Source organism: Lithobates pipiens, unplaced genomic scaffold (assembly GCF_037356315.1).
Source record: "Lithobates pipiens isolate NorthernLeopardFrog02 unplaced genomic scaffold, aLitPip1_a1.2 Scaffold_28, whole genome shotgun sequence".
NCBI classification, from domain to species: domain Eukaryota; kingdom Metazoa; phylum Chordata; class Amphibia; order Anura; family Ranidae; genus Lithobates; species Lithobates pipiens.
Genome location: NW_027507789.1, coordinates 166,025,836 through 166,040,003, shown reverse-complemented (window position 1 = coordinate 166,040,003; position 14,168 = coordinate 166,025,836). Strand labels below are relative to the sequence as shown.

General features: G+C 42.5%; 1 protein-coding gene across 6 annotated transcripts in view; it reads right to left on the bottom strand.

Annotated features, from left to right (window-relative positions):
- RARA (retinoic acid receptor alpha) overlaps nt 1-14,168 on the bottom strand; it is a 254,848-nt gene that overhangs the window by 31,276 nt on the left and 209,404 nt on the right. For 4 of the 6 annotated variants that reach the window (XM_077459837.1, XM_077459839.1, XM_077459840.1 and 1 more), the window contains 3 exons: nt 13,294-13,442; nt 8,252-8,393; nt 4,338-4,370 (listed from right to left, as the gene is read on the bottom strand). In XM_077459837.1, coding sequence (XP_077315963.1) covers nt 4,338-4,370; nt 8,252-8,393; nt 13,294-13,442 — 324 coding nt within the window. The remainder of the gene's footprint in view (nt 1-4,337; nt 4,371-8,251; nt 8,394-13,293; nt 13,443-14,168) is intronic. The other 2 variants (XM_077459842.1, XM_077459843.1) reach the window with 1 other exon arrangement.

Here is a 14,168-nt window from a genome sequence, read left to right as displayed (position 1 = left end):
TCTCCGTCATGTAGCACAGGAGTAAACGGAGGGTCGCTCAGATCAGGCTGTGGCCGTGGCACCCCTAAGGACTCCTCGCGGCACCCCGGTTTAGAAACACTGCACTATGCGGTCTCTTCCCCGTCAGCCTATTAGTTGTAAACCTCCCCTCCCTGACAGTTCTTCTGTGCAGAGGATTACAGGAGCCCCATACCAATATTAGTTCAGGTGCTAACATTGGATGCACATAGGAATATATTTTATTTTTTATGTTATATTAATAAATACTGCACATAACTTGTGTTTTATGCCTGGTTGGAGTTCAGCTTCTGTATCATGTGACCTCTGTGCCTGGCTCTCACAGAGGTCAAAGGATCAGGAGATGGTCCCACTGTCTTCATCAGGAGATTTGACCAAGGTGGAGAACATATAACCTTTTCAGTTTTATTTTTCTTTAGATAATAATGTAAAGAGGTCAACTGTAAAAGGGTAATTTTTAAGTATAATCTGTAAATATATATGTGGTATCCAAATGTGCTCATTACACACCCAAGATATGCTTCCTGCTTTCAAGTGCTACACAATGGTAGCGCTGTACTACTCATTCTCCCAATGCAAGTCAGTGAGTCAGATGACTCATTAAAACAATACACTCCGTGTGTGGCTGATATCACATCTCAACAGTTGTTAAAGACAACAGATAATTTCATTGGGCTGAGAGCTCCCACTAGTGTTTAATAACTATGTATTGCAGAATCCCTGGCATTCAACTGCCACTTACCCTAACAGACGTTGCTCCAAGGTTGGCTGCACCTTGGCGGTTTTATCAGCTACGGGGCAACCTCACCAATGGCAGTTTTCCCTATTGCGATATAACCCTACTGCAAAAAAGAAAAGAACGGACTATTCACCCCATAGAGCATCTGGGAAATGCAAGAGTACTCAGATAGTTCCAGGCACATTGCCAAGAGACTCGTGAGCATGAACCCTAATTTGGGATCACTGCAGGTTATCTTGTGACCAGATGGTACGGCCAAGGCAAACGGAGATCAACTTTAAGATGTGGACACCAGCCAAACCTAACTTTTAAAGTAGAACTCCAAACAAGTACACATTGCACATATACCGAAAGCTGTTTAACCTCTATAAAAATTCACAAATGCCTGATAGAATATAAAGAGATGGCTCTTCCCACAATCAGGGGACCATACATGAGCATAGTCCCAGTTGTGTGGTCTTTGATTAAATATGCCCTCCTAAACACCTTCTATTCCTCCCAGGGTGTAAAACATGTTGGGAACAGTGGTAGCATTTCTATTTGCATTTTAGGCTGCATTCACACCTGAGCGTAGCCTTTTCAAGCGGTTTTTGCAGCGTTTTTTACCGCGATTTGCGGCGGTTTTTACCGCGATTCGCTGCGGTTTTTACCGCGCTTTGCCGCGAATGTGTGCAGGGCAAAAGGTCACCAATGTTAAAAGAAAAAAAACGCCCAAATCAGCCCGATTCGCGCGGTCCGGAACTTGTTTGAGCTTCAGGCGTATGGCTTCAGGCGACTTGGAGTGGAGATGTGAACCATCTCCATTGAGAATAATGGATTTTTTCCCCTCCAGCGTTTTGTAGCTTCAGGCGTCAAGCTACAAAACGCTCAGGTGTGAATGGGGTCTCAGATATGCTAAGCATTCTGAAAGTGAAAGAGGAGACATTTTTACATTCTGGATAGTGTAGAGAAGGGCTGGATCGATTGTCAAATTTATACTGCTGTGTCCTTACTGGGTACACAATCCCTCTCTATTTCTCTTGGTTAAGTGGTGCAGGAAAATCCTCCAATAGAGTTACTTGGTCCTGTGACAATTCTCTAATTATGAGAACTACATTTCACTTTGAAGGCATCTCCTCTTATTTTCTGCTGCATCGCCAACACAGGAGTAAGTGGAAATCTCCCCAGTGGGGTACAGGCAGCAAATAATAACCTCAGCAGAGGTGGAGGAGAGTGACCTCACATGCACTACCTGCAAAACGTTATGTATATATATATATATATATATATATATATATATATATATATATATTTATTTATATACATACACACACATATATACACATACATACACACACACACACACACACATACACAGTATCTCACAAAATTGAGTACACCCCTCACATTTTTGTAAATATTTTATTATTATATCTTTCCATGTGACAACACTGAAGAAATTACACTTTGCTACAATGTAAACTAGTGAGTGTACAGCTTGTATAAGTGTCAATATTTTGTGTGGTCACCATTATTTTCCAGCACTGCCTTAACCCTCTTGGGCATGGAGTTCACCAGAGCTTCACAGGTTGCCACTGGAGTCCTCTTCCACTCCTCCATGATGACATCACAGAGCTGGTGAATGTTTGAGACCTTGCGCTCCTCCACCTTCCATTTGAGGATGCCCCACAGATGCTAAATAAGGTTTAGGTCTGGAGACATGCTTGGCCGGTCCATCACCTTTATCCCTCAGTTTCTTTAGCAAGGCAGTGGAGGTGTATTTGGGGTCGTTATGTTGGAATACTGCTCTGCAGCCCAGTCTCTGAAGGGAGGGATCATGCTCTGCTTCAGTATGTCACAGTACATGTTGGTATTCATGGTTCCCTCAATGAACTGTAGCTCCCAAGTGCCAGCAGAACTCATGCAGCCCCAGACCATGACACTCCCACCACCATGCTTGATTGTAGGCAAGACACACTTTGTACTCCTCACTTGGTTGCTGCCACAAATGCTTGACACCATCTGAACCAAATACGTTTATCTTGGTCTCGTCAGACCAGAGGACATGGTTCCAGCAATCCATGTCCTTAGTCTGCTTTTCTTTAGCCAACTGTTTGTGGGCTTTCTTGTGCATCATCTTTAGAAGAGGCTTCCTTCTGGGACGACAGCCATGCAAACCGATTTGATGCAGTGTGCGGCGTATGGTCTGAGCACTGGCAGGTTGACCCCCCACCCCTTCAACCTCTAAAGCAATGCTGGCAGCACTCATATGTATATTTCCCAAAGATACACTCTGCATATGGCGCTAAGCACATGCACTCAACTTCTTTGGTTGACTATGGCGAGGCCTGCTCTGAGTCGAACCTGTCCTGTTAAACTGCCACGTGCTATAGCTCAATTTCAAGGTCTTGGCAATTTTCTATATAGCCTAGGCCATCTTTATGTTGACCAAAAATTCATTTTTTCAGATCCTCTGAGAGTTATTTGCCATGAGGTGCCATGTTGAACTTCCAGTGACCAGTATGAGAGAGTGAGAGCGATAACACCAAATTTAACACACCTGCTCCCAATTCACACCTGAGACCTTGTAACACTAACGAGTCACCTGACACCGGGGAGTGAAAATGGCTAATTTGTCCCAATTTGGACATTTTCACTTAGGGGTGTACTCACTTTTGTTGCCAGCAGTTTAAACATTAATGTCTATGTGTTGAGTTATTTTGAGGGAACAGCAAATTTACACTGTTATACAAGCTGTACACTCACTACTTTACATTGTAGCAAAGTGTAATTTCTTCAGTGTTGTCACATGAAAAGATATAATAAAATATTTACAAAAATGTGAGATACTGTGTGTGTGTGTGTATATATATATATATATATATATACACACACATTATATTATATTATAATATATATATATATATATATATATATATATATATATACATACATACACACACATTCTAATATATATATATATATATATATATATATATATATATATATATATATATATATACACACATACATACACACACACACACACACAGTCATGGCCAAAAATATTGGCACCCCTGCATTTGTCAGATAATGCACCACTTCTCCCAGACAATTGTTGCAATTACAAGTGTTTAGGTATTCTCATGTTTATTTCTTTTGTTTGTATTGGTATGACACAAAAAAAGTGTAGAAACAAACAGCCAAATCTGACACATTTCAAGCAAAACTCCAAAAATGGACTGGACAAAATGATTGGCACCTCCTCCAAATTGTAATAAATTATTGCATTCCAAGTTTGTGATGCTCCTGTAATTTGTAAATTAACTCACCTGTATCAATTAACAGGTACTGACAATATAGAAATCACACCAGAAACCAGTTAAAATGTTGAAAATTTAACTCAACCTTTCTGTGGTGTATCTCTGTGTGCCACACGGAGCATGGACAATCTCAAGGTTACAAGTCCATCTCCAGAAATCTTAACGTTCCTGTGTCCACTGTGTGCAGCATTGTCAAGAAGTTTACAGCCCACACCGTAGCTAATTTCCCTGGACGTGGATGAAAGAGAAAATTGATCAAAGAATTTGCCAAAACTTACCTGAGGGAGCCAAAATCCTTTTGGGAGAATGTGCTGTGGACAGACAAAACAAAATTACAGCTTTTTGGTAAAGCCCATCATTCTACTGTTTTCAGAAAAAGAAATGAGGACTAAATAAAAGAATACAGCCGTGGCCAAAAATTTTGAGAATGACACAAAAATTCATTTTCATGAAGTCTGCTGCTTCAGTGTTTTTAGATCTTTTTGTCAGATGTTACTATGGCATGCTGAAGTATAATTACAAACATTTCATAAGTGTCATAGGCTTCTATTGACAATTACATTACGTAAATGCAAAGAGTCAATATTTGCAGTGTTGACCCTTCTTTTTCAAGAAAACTGTAATTTGCCCTGGCATGCTGTCAATTAACTTCTGACTGGTGGCAGCCCATTCTTGCTAAGAGTTTGTCAGAATTTATGGGGGTTTTTTGTTCACCCGCCTCTTGAGGATTCACCACAAGTTCTCAATGGGATTAAGGTCTGGGGAGTTTCCTGGCTATGGACCCTAAATTTCAGTGTTTTATTCCCCAAGCCACTTCGTTATCACTTTTGCCTTATGGCAAGGTGCTCCATCAATGCTGAAAAGGGCATTGCTCCTCAACAAACTATTCTTGGATGGTTGGAAAAAATTGCTATCGGAGGATGTTTTTGTGCTATTCTTCATTCATGGCTGTGTTCTTAGGCAACATTTCGAGTGAGCTCACTCCCTTGGCTGAGAAGCAACCTCACACATGAATGGTCTCAGAATACTTTTCTGTTGGCATGACACAGGACTGATGGTAGCGCGCACCTTTTCTTCTCCAGATGCCCCAATCGGAAAGGGGACTCATCAGAGAACATGACTTCCTCAGTCCTCCCTGTACCTTTTGCAGAATATCAGTCTGTCCCTGATGTTTTTGGAGAGAAGTGGCTTCTTTGCTGCCCTTCTTGACACCAGTCCATCCTCCAAAAGTCTTCACCTCACTGTGCATGCAGATGCACTCACACCTGCCTGCTTCTATTCCTGAGGAAGCTCTGCACTGGTGGTGCCCCGATCCTGCAGCTGAATCAACTGTAGGAGAAGGTCCCGGCGCTTCCTGGACCTTCTTGGGCGCCCTGAAGTCTTTTTCACAAATGCAGTGGAAATGTTTTTTGTGGGATTGAGTTCATTTTCATGGGAAAGAGGGACTTTGCAATTAATTGCAATTCATCTGATCACTCTTCATAATATTCTGGGGTATATGCAAATTGCCATCATAAAAACTGAGGCAGCAGACTTTGTGAAAACTAATATTGGGGTCATTCTCAAAACTTTTGGCCACGGCTGTACAGTCAAACATGGTGGAGGTTCACTGATGTTTTGGGGTTGCTTTGCTTCTTCAGGCACTGCACGTCTTGACTGTGTGCATGGCATTATATCTGAAGACTACCAAAGAATTCTGGGGTGCAATGTAGAACCCTGTATCAGAAAGTTGGGTCTTCGTCAGAGGTCATGGGTCTTACAGCAGGACAATAACCCAAAGCTCATGTCAAAAAGCACCCAGCGAGTACCGAGTTGGCCAGAAATCCATCCAGATCTAAATCCCATAGAGCACCTGTGGAGAGATCTCAAAACAGCAGTTCTGAAAAGGAACCCTTCCAATCTGAGAGACCTGGAGCAGTTGGTAAAAAAAGAGTGATCCAAATTCCCAGTAGAGAGGTGTAAGAAACTCATTGATGGTTACAGGAAGTAATGGATTTCAGTTATTTTTTCCAAGGGGTGTGTTACCAAATATTAAATTGACTGTGCCAATAATTTTGTCCAGTACGTTTTTGGAGTTTTGCGTGGAATGTGGCCGATTTGGCTTTTTTTGTTTCTACACTTTTTTGTGTCACACCAATACAAACAAAAGAAATAAACATGAGAATGTCTAAACAGTTGTAATTGCAACATTTTTCTGGGAAAAGTAGTGCATTATCTGACAGAAATGCAGGGGTGCCAATATTTTTGGCCATGACTGTATGTATATTTTTTATTGCTTTTCCCTACTGAACATTTCCCCAATGAGATCCTCACTAAAGAAGTACCAGATATGAGAAAACACCCAGCAATATTGTCGCTCTTGGGGGTGCTACCCAGATTTAGACAGCAATGAGAACTAAGGGAAACCACAAGAAAAGTACTCACAGAAAATATTCTCTGACCAACGCCCAGGCAGGGTATGTACAGGACATTAACTTTTAACCTTTCTTCCTCAAAAGTATATATATATATATATATATATATATATATATATATATATATATATATATATATATAATTTCTTAGTAAAAAGCCAGCTGTATGCTTTTCTACAAGGTGTACGTGTCCCTGCGATTACTAAAATTACATCATCTATGAATTGGAAGCATCATTTAATTTATTATTCATTAAAAGGTGTCAGTTATGAGTAGGGCACTGCAGGTAAATTTCTGGTCCTTATGAAATTACACTTCTCTTTTCCATTCCTATAATTTAAATAAAAAATGTGAACAAGGATCTAACCACACTCAAAATGGCCAAGGCCAGTGGGGGGAGCTGGGAACTCCAGTGCAAGGATCTCAATAGACAAAGCAGATGGGTGGAACTAGGAACTCCATTGCAAGGATCTCAATAGACAAGGCAGGTGGGTGGAACTGGGAACTCCATTGCAAGGACCTCAAGGGACAAGGCAGATGGGTGGAACTAGGAACTCCATTGCAAGGATCTCAATAGACAAGGCAGGTGGGTGGAACTGGGAACTCCATTGCAAGGACCTCAAGGGACAAGGCAGATGGGTGGAACTAGGAACTCCAGTGCAAGGATCTCAATAGACAAGGCAGGTGGGTGGAACTTGGAACTCCATTGCAAGGACCTCAATGGACACAGCAGATGGGTGGAACTGGGAATTCCAGTGCAAGGAACTCAATAGACAAGGCAGGTGGGTGGAACTGGGAACTCCAGTGCAGGGATCTCAATAGACAAGGCAGATGGGTGGAACTGGGAACTCCAGTGCAAGGATCTCAATAGACAAGGCAGGTGACTGCAACTGGGAACTCCAGTGCAAAGATCTCAATGGCTAAAGCATTATGTATGGCAACTCAGTGCAAAGATCTCAGGGGCCAAGGCAGGTGGGTGGAGTTGGGAACTCCCATGCAAAGATCTTCATGGCCTAGGCAGGTGGGTGGAGCTAGGAACTTCAGTGCAAAGATCTCAATGCCCAAGGCAGGTAGGTGGAGCTGGGAACTCCAGTGCAAATATTTCAATTGCCAATGAAGGTGAGTGGAGCTGGAAACTCAAGTGCAAACATCATAACATCCAATGGCCAGGGCAAGTGGATGGGACTGGGTACTCCAGTGCAGAGAATCTCGATGTCTAATGGCCAAGGCAGGTGAGTGGAGTCGGGAACTCTAGTGCAAAGATCTCAATGTCCAAAAGGTGGACACTTTCAATGTCTGCTGGCAACATGTCAATGAAAAAAATGAGGTGATATAGAGACATGAATCCCTAGTCTATAGAGGCTATCAACATCAACTCAGAATTTTCTGTCCTGTCCTTCTGCTTCCTCCTGTGAAACCTGCTATACAGCAATGCCTGCAGCTGTCCCACGAACAGGAGACTGTTCCCAATCCCTCCAAATATGGTCAGATCACAAGACATTCTCTAACATCTATCAGCACTTCACCATCCCCAGGAGTGATAAGAAGCTAATGAGTGATTAAACCTGCTTGCTGTGTTTGCAGCACCATAGTAACTGCAGATCTAGACAGCAGATAAGATGGCACCTTCCTTGGCAGATAGGAGGGTTTAGTACCACTTAAAAAAAAACATTGTTATTTCGGGTGGCTGAATCAACAATGGTTGTTTAAATTTGAATAGAAATATCCTAACAGCAAAAGACAGATCAGTGTATAAAAACCATATAAAGGACACTTACATTCTTTGGACATGCCAACCTCGAAGCATTTCTGTAACCGGCAGTACTGGCATCGGTTCCTCGTCACCTTGTTTATAATGCAGTTCTTGTCCCGGTGACATGTGTACACCATGTTTTTCTGTATGCTGCGCCGGAAAAAACCCTGCAGGAGAAATGCCACAAGCAATGACCACAGGGTATCATTTACACGAGATACATTCATATCAGGCAGAGAAGACACATAGTGCATTAGGAATTAGGCCTTTCAGTCACTGTCACTACAGAAGTATTTAAAATGCAGATGAAGCCTGGGTTCGCGCTGATGCGGTGCGAGACACTGCATGTAATTCGCACAGGAATCGCAGCACATTCCTGTGTGAATTACATAGGGTGTCTCTGGGGTGTGATTTGAACCACTGGATTTGTATGGCTCAAATCGCACCGCATTTGCATCAAACTGGTGCAGGCCCCTTTTTTGTCCACACCAGAATCGGATTGCATGGGTGTTAACACCCATGTGATCCGATTCTGCAAATTGCACTGCGTTTTGCAAGCAGATTGCGGGGCGTCGTTAACATACACCCCGCAATCGGTTTGCAAAGACCGGTTGCGATTTAGATCTGGTGCCAAATTCGCTGTGAATTTGCACGGCATCTAGTGTGAACCCAGGCTGAATCACCTTTCAGTTGCTTTTGCAGCAAGTCACATGGTGCGAGGCTGCAACAGGGGCAGATCGTGATCAAACTTTTGGGAGCGCAGCCAAGAACCGCACAGGAACCAGGATTTACACAATTCTGTAATATAATACACAATGCTGCCTTTTCTACCCAGAAAGGGAAGGCTGACCCTGGACGATACTTGATTGCACCATCCTTCTGGAAAGAAAAGCAGATGGAACAGTGGCAGCCGGTGGTATTTTTTTGGGGGGCAGGCGGCAAATAGTGTACAGCCAGCCACCACCCCCTGGTTGGGTCACCCGCACCCCACGTCGGTCAGTCACCCAGCCGCAACATTTCCCTCGGGGTGGCCAGCTAGCTTCCCCTGTGTCTCCTCCCTCCTCCTCCCGGTGGCCAGCATAGCAGCTCCTTTTGGCCAATATCTGATTGGCCAGGAGGAGAATCAGTTCGACACTAACGAATATTCATTCACCCTATTTTGAGCCTCTGGCTCTAAGCACATGCTTTAAACCCCCATATTGGAATCCATGCATCTGGCCATAGCCATGGCCTTGTGCCCCTTATGGATGGGCCACCACTGAGATGGAAGTTTTTTCTACTCAAAGACTTCAGGAAACCTCTAAGCCATAATACACTAACTAGAGCATCAGACTTGGACAAAACAAGCCAACGTATAACTAAAAAAAATAAAATAAAATAAAATAAAAAGGAATATATTGCAGCTTAGAAACCCTCAGATGTGATGGCTGCCTTTGTTTTCTTCTTCTTTTTTTTTTTTTTTTAATAAATTTTTTGAAACATATTAAACATACATGAGGTTTTGTATTTCACATACACTCACAAATGTTTTACAACATGTATACATCAGATTGGACATAAACAACATTGTTATCTTAATTTAATGGCACATTAACATTTAGTAATCACAGTATATTAATATGAATACTAATTATTGAAAGTATATTAAGATGAACCATTTAAGATATAGAAGTAAAAAAATAAAAAATAAAGGGGAAAAAAAAGATCTGAGTTAAAATAATGTTTTCTTTTTTCAGGCTAAGAAATTTTTTGGCAAGCACAGGATATACCTGCTGATTGAGCCATAAATGCAGTTTGCTTGTTACTTCCTGTGAGCTGAAATGGAAGCATTAAACAATTCTATCTCCCTTCTGTAAACGACAAACCTTCCAGTCTTCCCATGTAATAAAGAGTTAAGCCGGCCATAGATGGAACAAACCCTGGCTGTTTCACCAGAGATTCAATCAATCTATGGGCAGCCTGGTTGTACCCAAGTCAATACATTGATCGACATGGGTACAACCAGCCTCTTGGATTTTTTTTACATGCGTTTACTGCCGGTGGCTATTGCTACTAGCTAATCATTGTGTTCCGCCAGCCTGGAAAGCTCCCAGGTGGCAGAACACAATATCGCTGCGGGAGCAATTCCCCCATCAGCACTGACTATGTCGATAGAGGAATCAAGCATTTTACTTTCCTTCCACCACTTCCATAACCTATGGGCTGTTTTACAAAGGCAGATTTGTTTAAAGTCCAGCATGGGTGACAACCATGGCTGCCTCCACAGATACAGTGGAGGAGATAGCTTGGCTACTCAGACAGGAAAATAGTTATTCACAGGTTTACCAGGTGAAATTATGAGGAAAAGCCTTAAAAAATAAATTAAGTAATTCAATCACCACATCTAAGGACTGGTAAATTGCAATAAATTACATTTTTGGTTTTGGGGTTAAATAAACTTTTTTAAAGTATTATTTTCTTACTAAAGCAGGTAAAAATAGCATAATTCACATGCATTTTATTTATTTCTTTTTTAATTTCCTCTTCAAGGCTTCATTTTTCAACTATCCCCCTGGCCGTGCCACTACAGTGAGGGAGAAAAGTGATTTTGTATGTTTGCCCACTGACAAAGAAATGATCGGTCTCTAATTTTATTGGTAGGTTTACTTTAACAGGGAGATACAGAATAACAAAAATATCCAGAAAAATGTATTTTAAAAAAAGTTATAAATTGATTTGCGTTTTATTGAGTAAAATAAGTATTTGATCCCCTATCAATCAGTAAGATTTCTGGCACCCAGGTGTCTTCCATACAGGTAACGAGCTGAGATTGGGAGCACTCTTTTAAAGGGAGTGCTCCTAATCTCAGCGTGTTACCTGTATAAGAGACACCTGTCCACAGAAGCAGATTCCAATCTCTTCACCATGGCCAAGACCAAAGAGCTGTCCAAGGATGTCAGAGACAAGATTGTAGTCCTAAACACAGGCTGGAATGGGCTACAAGACCAATCGCCAAGCAGCATGGTGGGAGGGTGACAACAGTTGGTGTGATTATTCGCAAATGGAAGAAAACACAAAATAACTGTCAATCTCCCTCGGTCTGGGGCTCCATGCAAGATCTCACTTCATGGGGTCTCAATGATCGGGAGAACGGTGAGAAATCAGACCAGATTTACACGGGAGAATCTTGTCAATGATCTCAAGGCAGCTGGGACCATAGTCACCAAGAAAACAATTGGTTCCGCACTACGCCGCGAAGGACTGAAATCCTACAGCACTCGCAAGGTCCCCCTGCTCAAGAAAGCACATGTACAGGCCCTGTCTGAAGTTTGCTAATGAACATCTGAATGATTCAGAGGAGAACTGGGTTAAAGTGTTGTGGTCAGATGAGACCAAAATCAAGCTCTTTGGCATCAACTCAACTTGCTGTGTTTGGAGGAGGAGGAATGTTGCCTATGACCCCAAGAACACCATCCTCACCATTAAACATGGAGGTGGAAACATTATGCTTTGGGGTTGTTTTTCTGCTAAGGGGACAAGACAACTTAACCGCATCAAAAGGGACGATAGACAGGGCCATCTACTGTCAAATCTTGGGTGAGAACCTTTTTCCCTCAGCCAGGGCATTGAAAATGGCTCATGGATGGGTATTTCAGCATGACAACGACCCAAAACACACGGCCAAGGCAGCAAAGGAATGGCTCAAGAATATGCACATTAAGGTCCTGGAGTGGCCTAGCCAGTCTCCAGACTTTGATCCCATAGAAAATAGGTGGAGGGAGTTGAAGGTTCGAGTTACCAAACTTCAGCCTCGAAAACTTAATGACTTGAGAGGAGTGGGCAAAGAGGATGGCAAAGAGGAGTGGGACAATGGCAAAGACAAAATACTTCCTGAGATGTGTGCAAACCTGGTGGCCAACTACAAAAAACATCTGACCTCTGTGATTGCCAAGAAGGGTTTTGCCACCAAGCACTAAGTCGTGTTTTGCGAAGGGGGCAAATACTTATTTCACTCATTAAAATGCAAATCAATTTATAACTTTTTTAAAATAGGTTTTTCTGGATTTTTTTGTTGTTATTCTGTCTCTCACTGTTAAAATAGACCTACCAATAAAATTATAGACTGATCATTTCTTTGTCAGTGGGCAAACGTACAAAATCAACAGGGGATCAAATACTTTTTTTTCCCCCTCACTATATATTCCCACTCTCTCCATGCCCCTTGTCGCCGGGATCTATGGGCTCCTGTTGGAGTCTCCTCAATGTGCTGGCTCCTACTCTGTACTACAACTCGTACGTAAAGCCATTCAGAGAGCCAGTGTGAGAGGGACACAGAGCCGCACTCTGCAGAGACACACAGGACTTCATAGGGCCTGGTGGCACAAGGGGAATAGAGCAAATAGGAATATAGTGTCTCAGCCAGAAGACAATCGAAAAGAAAAATGCCAAGACATTAAATGCACATTCAAGTCATGATTTTTATTTGATTTAAGGAAGAAATTACGTTTACCCCCTCCTATCCTCCCTGACGTCCCTTTAAACACCAGGGGGACAGGAAGGATTGGCGCAGTGTCACAGTGGTCACATGATCGGAAGTCAGTCCCGGCATCTCAGTTCGGACTGAGAGCGGTGTTTGACAGCTCGGTCTTTGCGCTGGGAGTGCGCGCAGAGCCTAGCAACACACTTGTGCGGTACGTGGGCGTTAAAGCTCACCCCTTTCCTATCGCACATATATGTTGGTAATGGGTGTTAAATCGTTTCTTCTTCCTCGAGTAGTACATTTTTATTTTTTTATAGTCTACCCAACTGTGATCACATGCAACACACTTGTGCGGTACGTGGGCGTTAAAGCTCACCCCTTTCCTATCGCACATATATGTTGGTAATGGGTGTTAAATCGTTTCTTCTTCCTCGAGTAGTACATTTTTATTTTTTTATAGTCTACCCAACTGTGATCACATGATGATTGCATTATCTTTTGTTATAACAAGGAGAGAGCACTCAAGATAAGAGATCCACTCATACAGCTGTTGACTATTGCATTAGACAGAAGTACTCTCCTGTTCTATCCAGGTGCAAAAGACTTACCTTACAGCCTTCACAGGCACTGACCCCATAGTGGTAACCGGAGCTCTTGTCTTGACACACAAAACAAGGTTTATAGATCCTGGGGAGGGGAGGTGGTGAGGGAGGGCTGGGGACAATCTCTTCTGAACTGGTGCTCTGAGTTTCAATTGCTGCAAAAAAGGAAAAAAGAAGAGTTAGCTGAACATGTAAAATACTCTAATCCATGAGTCTTCAAACTACGGCCCTCCAGTTGTTCAGGAACTACAATTCCCATCATGCCTAGTCATGGCTGTGAATGTCAGTTTTACAATGCCTCATGGGATGTGTAGTTTCACAACAGCTGGAGGGCCGTAGTTTGAGGATCTCTGCTCTAATGCCTTCATATAGTTATACAACCATTTGTGGCCGCTCCATAAGGGCCCCCCATACGTGCATCCGGCCCCCTAATCTACATACAGGGCACCGGACACATGGATTCCAATGGGGGGGTTTATTTTATTTTTTAAGCACATGATTAGGCTCTAATAGGTTTTAAATACTCCCGAGCACACTCACTTGTGTGATAATAGCGAATGAATATTCGCTATTGTCTTCTTCATTCTCTTCCTGGCCAATCAGGAAGCCCCTATTGGCCAGGGAGTCTTAGGACTTAGGGTGGTGTTTGTCTGTCCCCCCCCCCCCCTTTCAAATACTGACCACCAGCTGCCACTATACACAACTATATTCTATAAAAAAGCTATATTATAGAATACACTGCAAAATAAACAACATAAAAATAACAAAAAGTAAATAAACCAATAAAACAAACAATACAAAAACTGTATATTTTGCCAACAATGTGGGTGGAGGAACCTTTTCTTCTGACTATCGTATTCCGACAGCCACTGCTCCCGCGG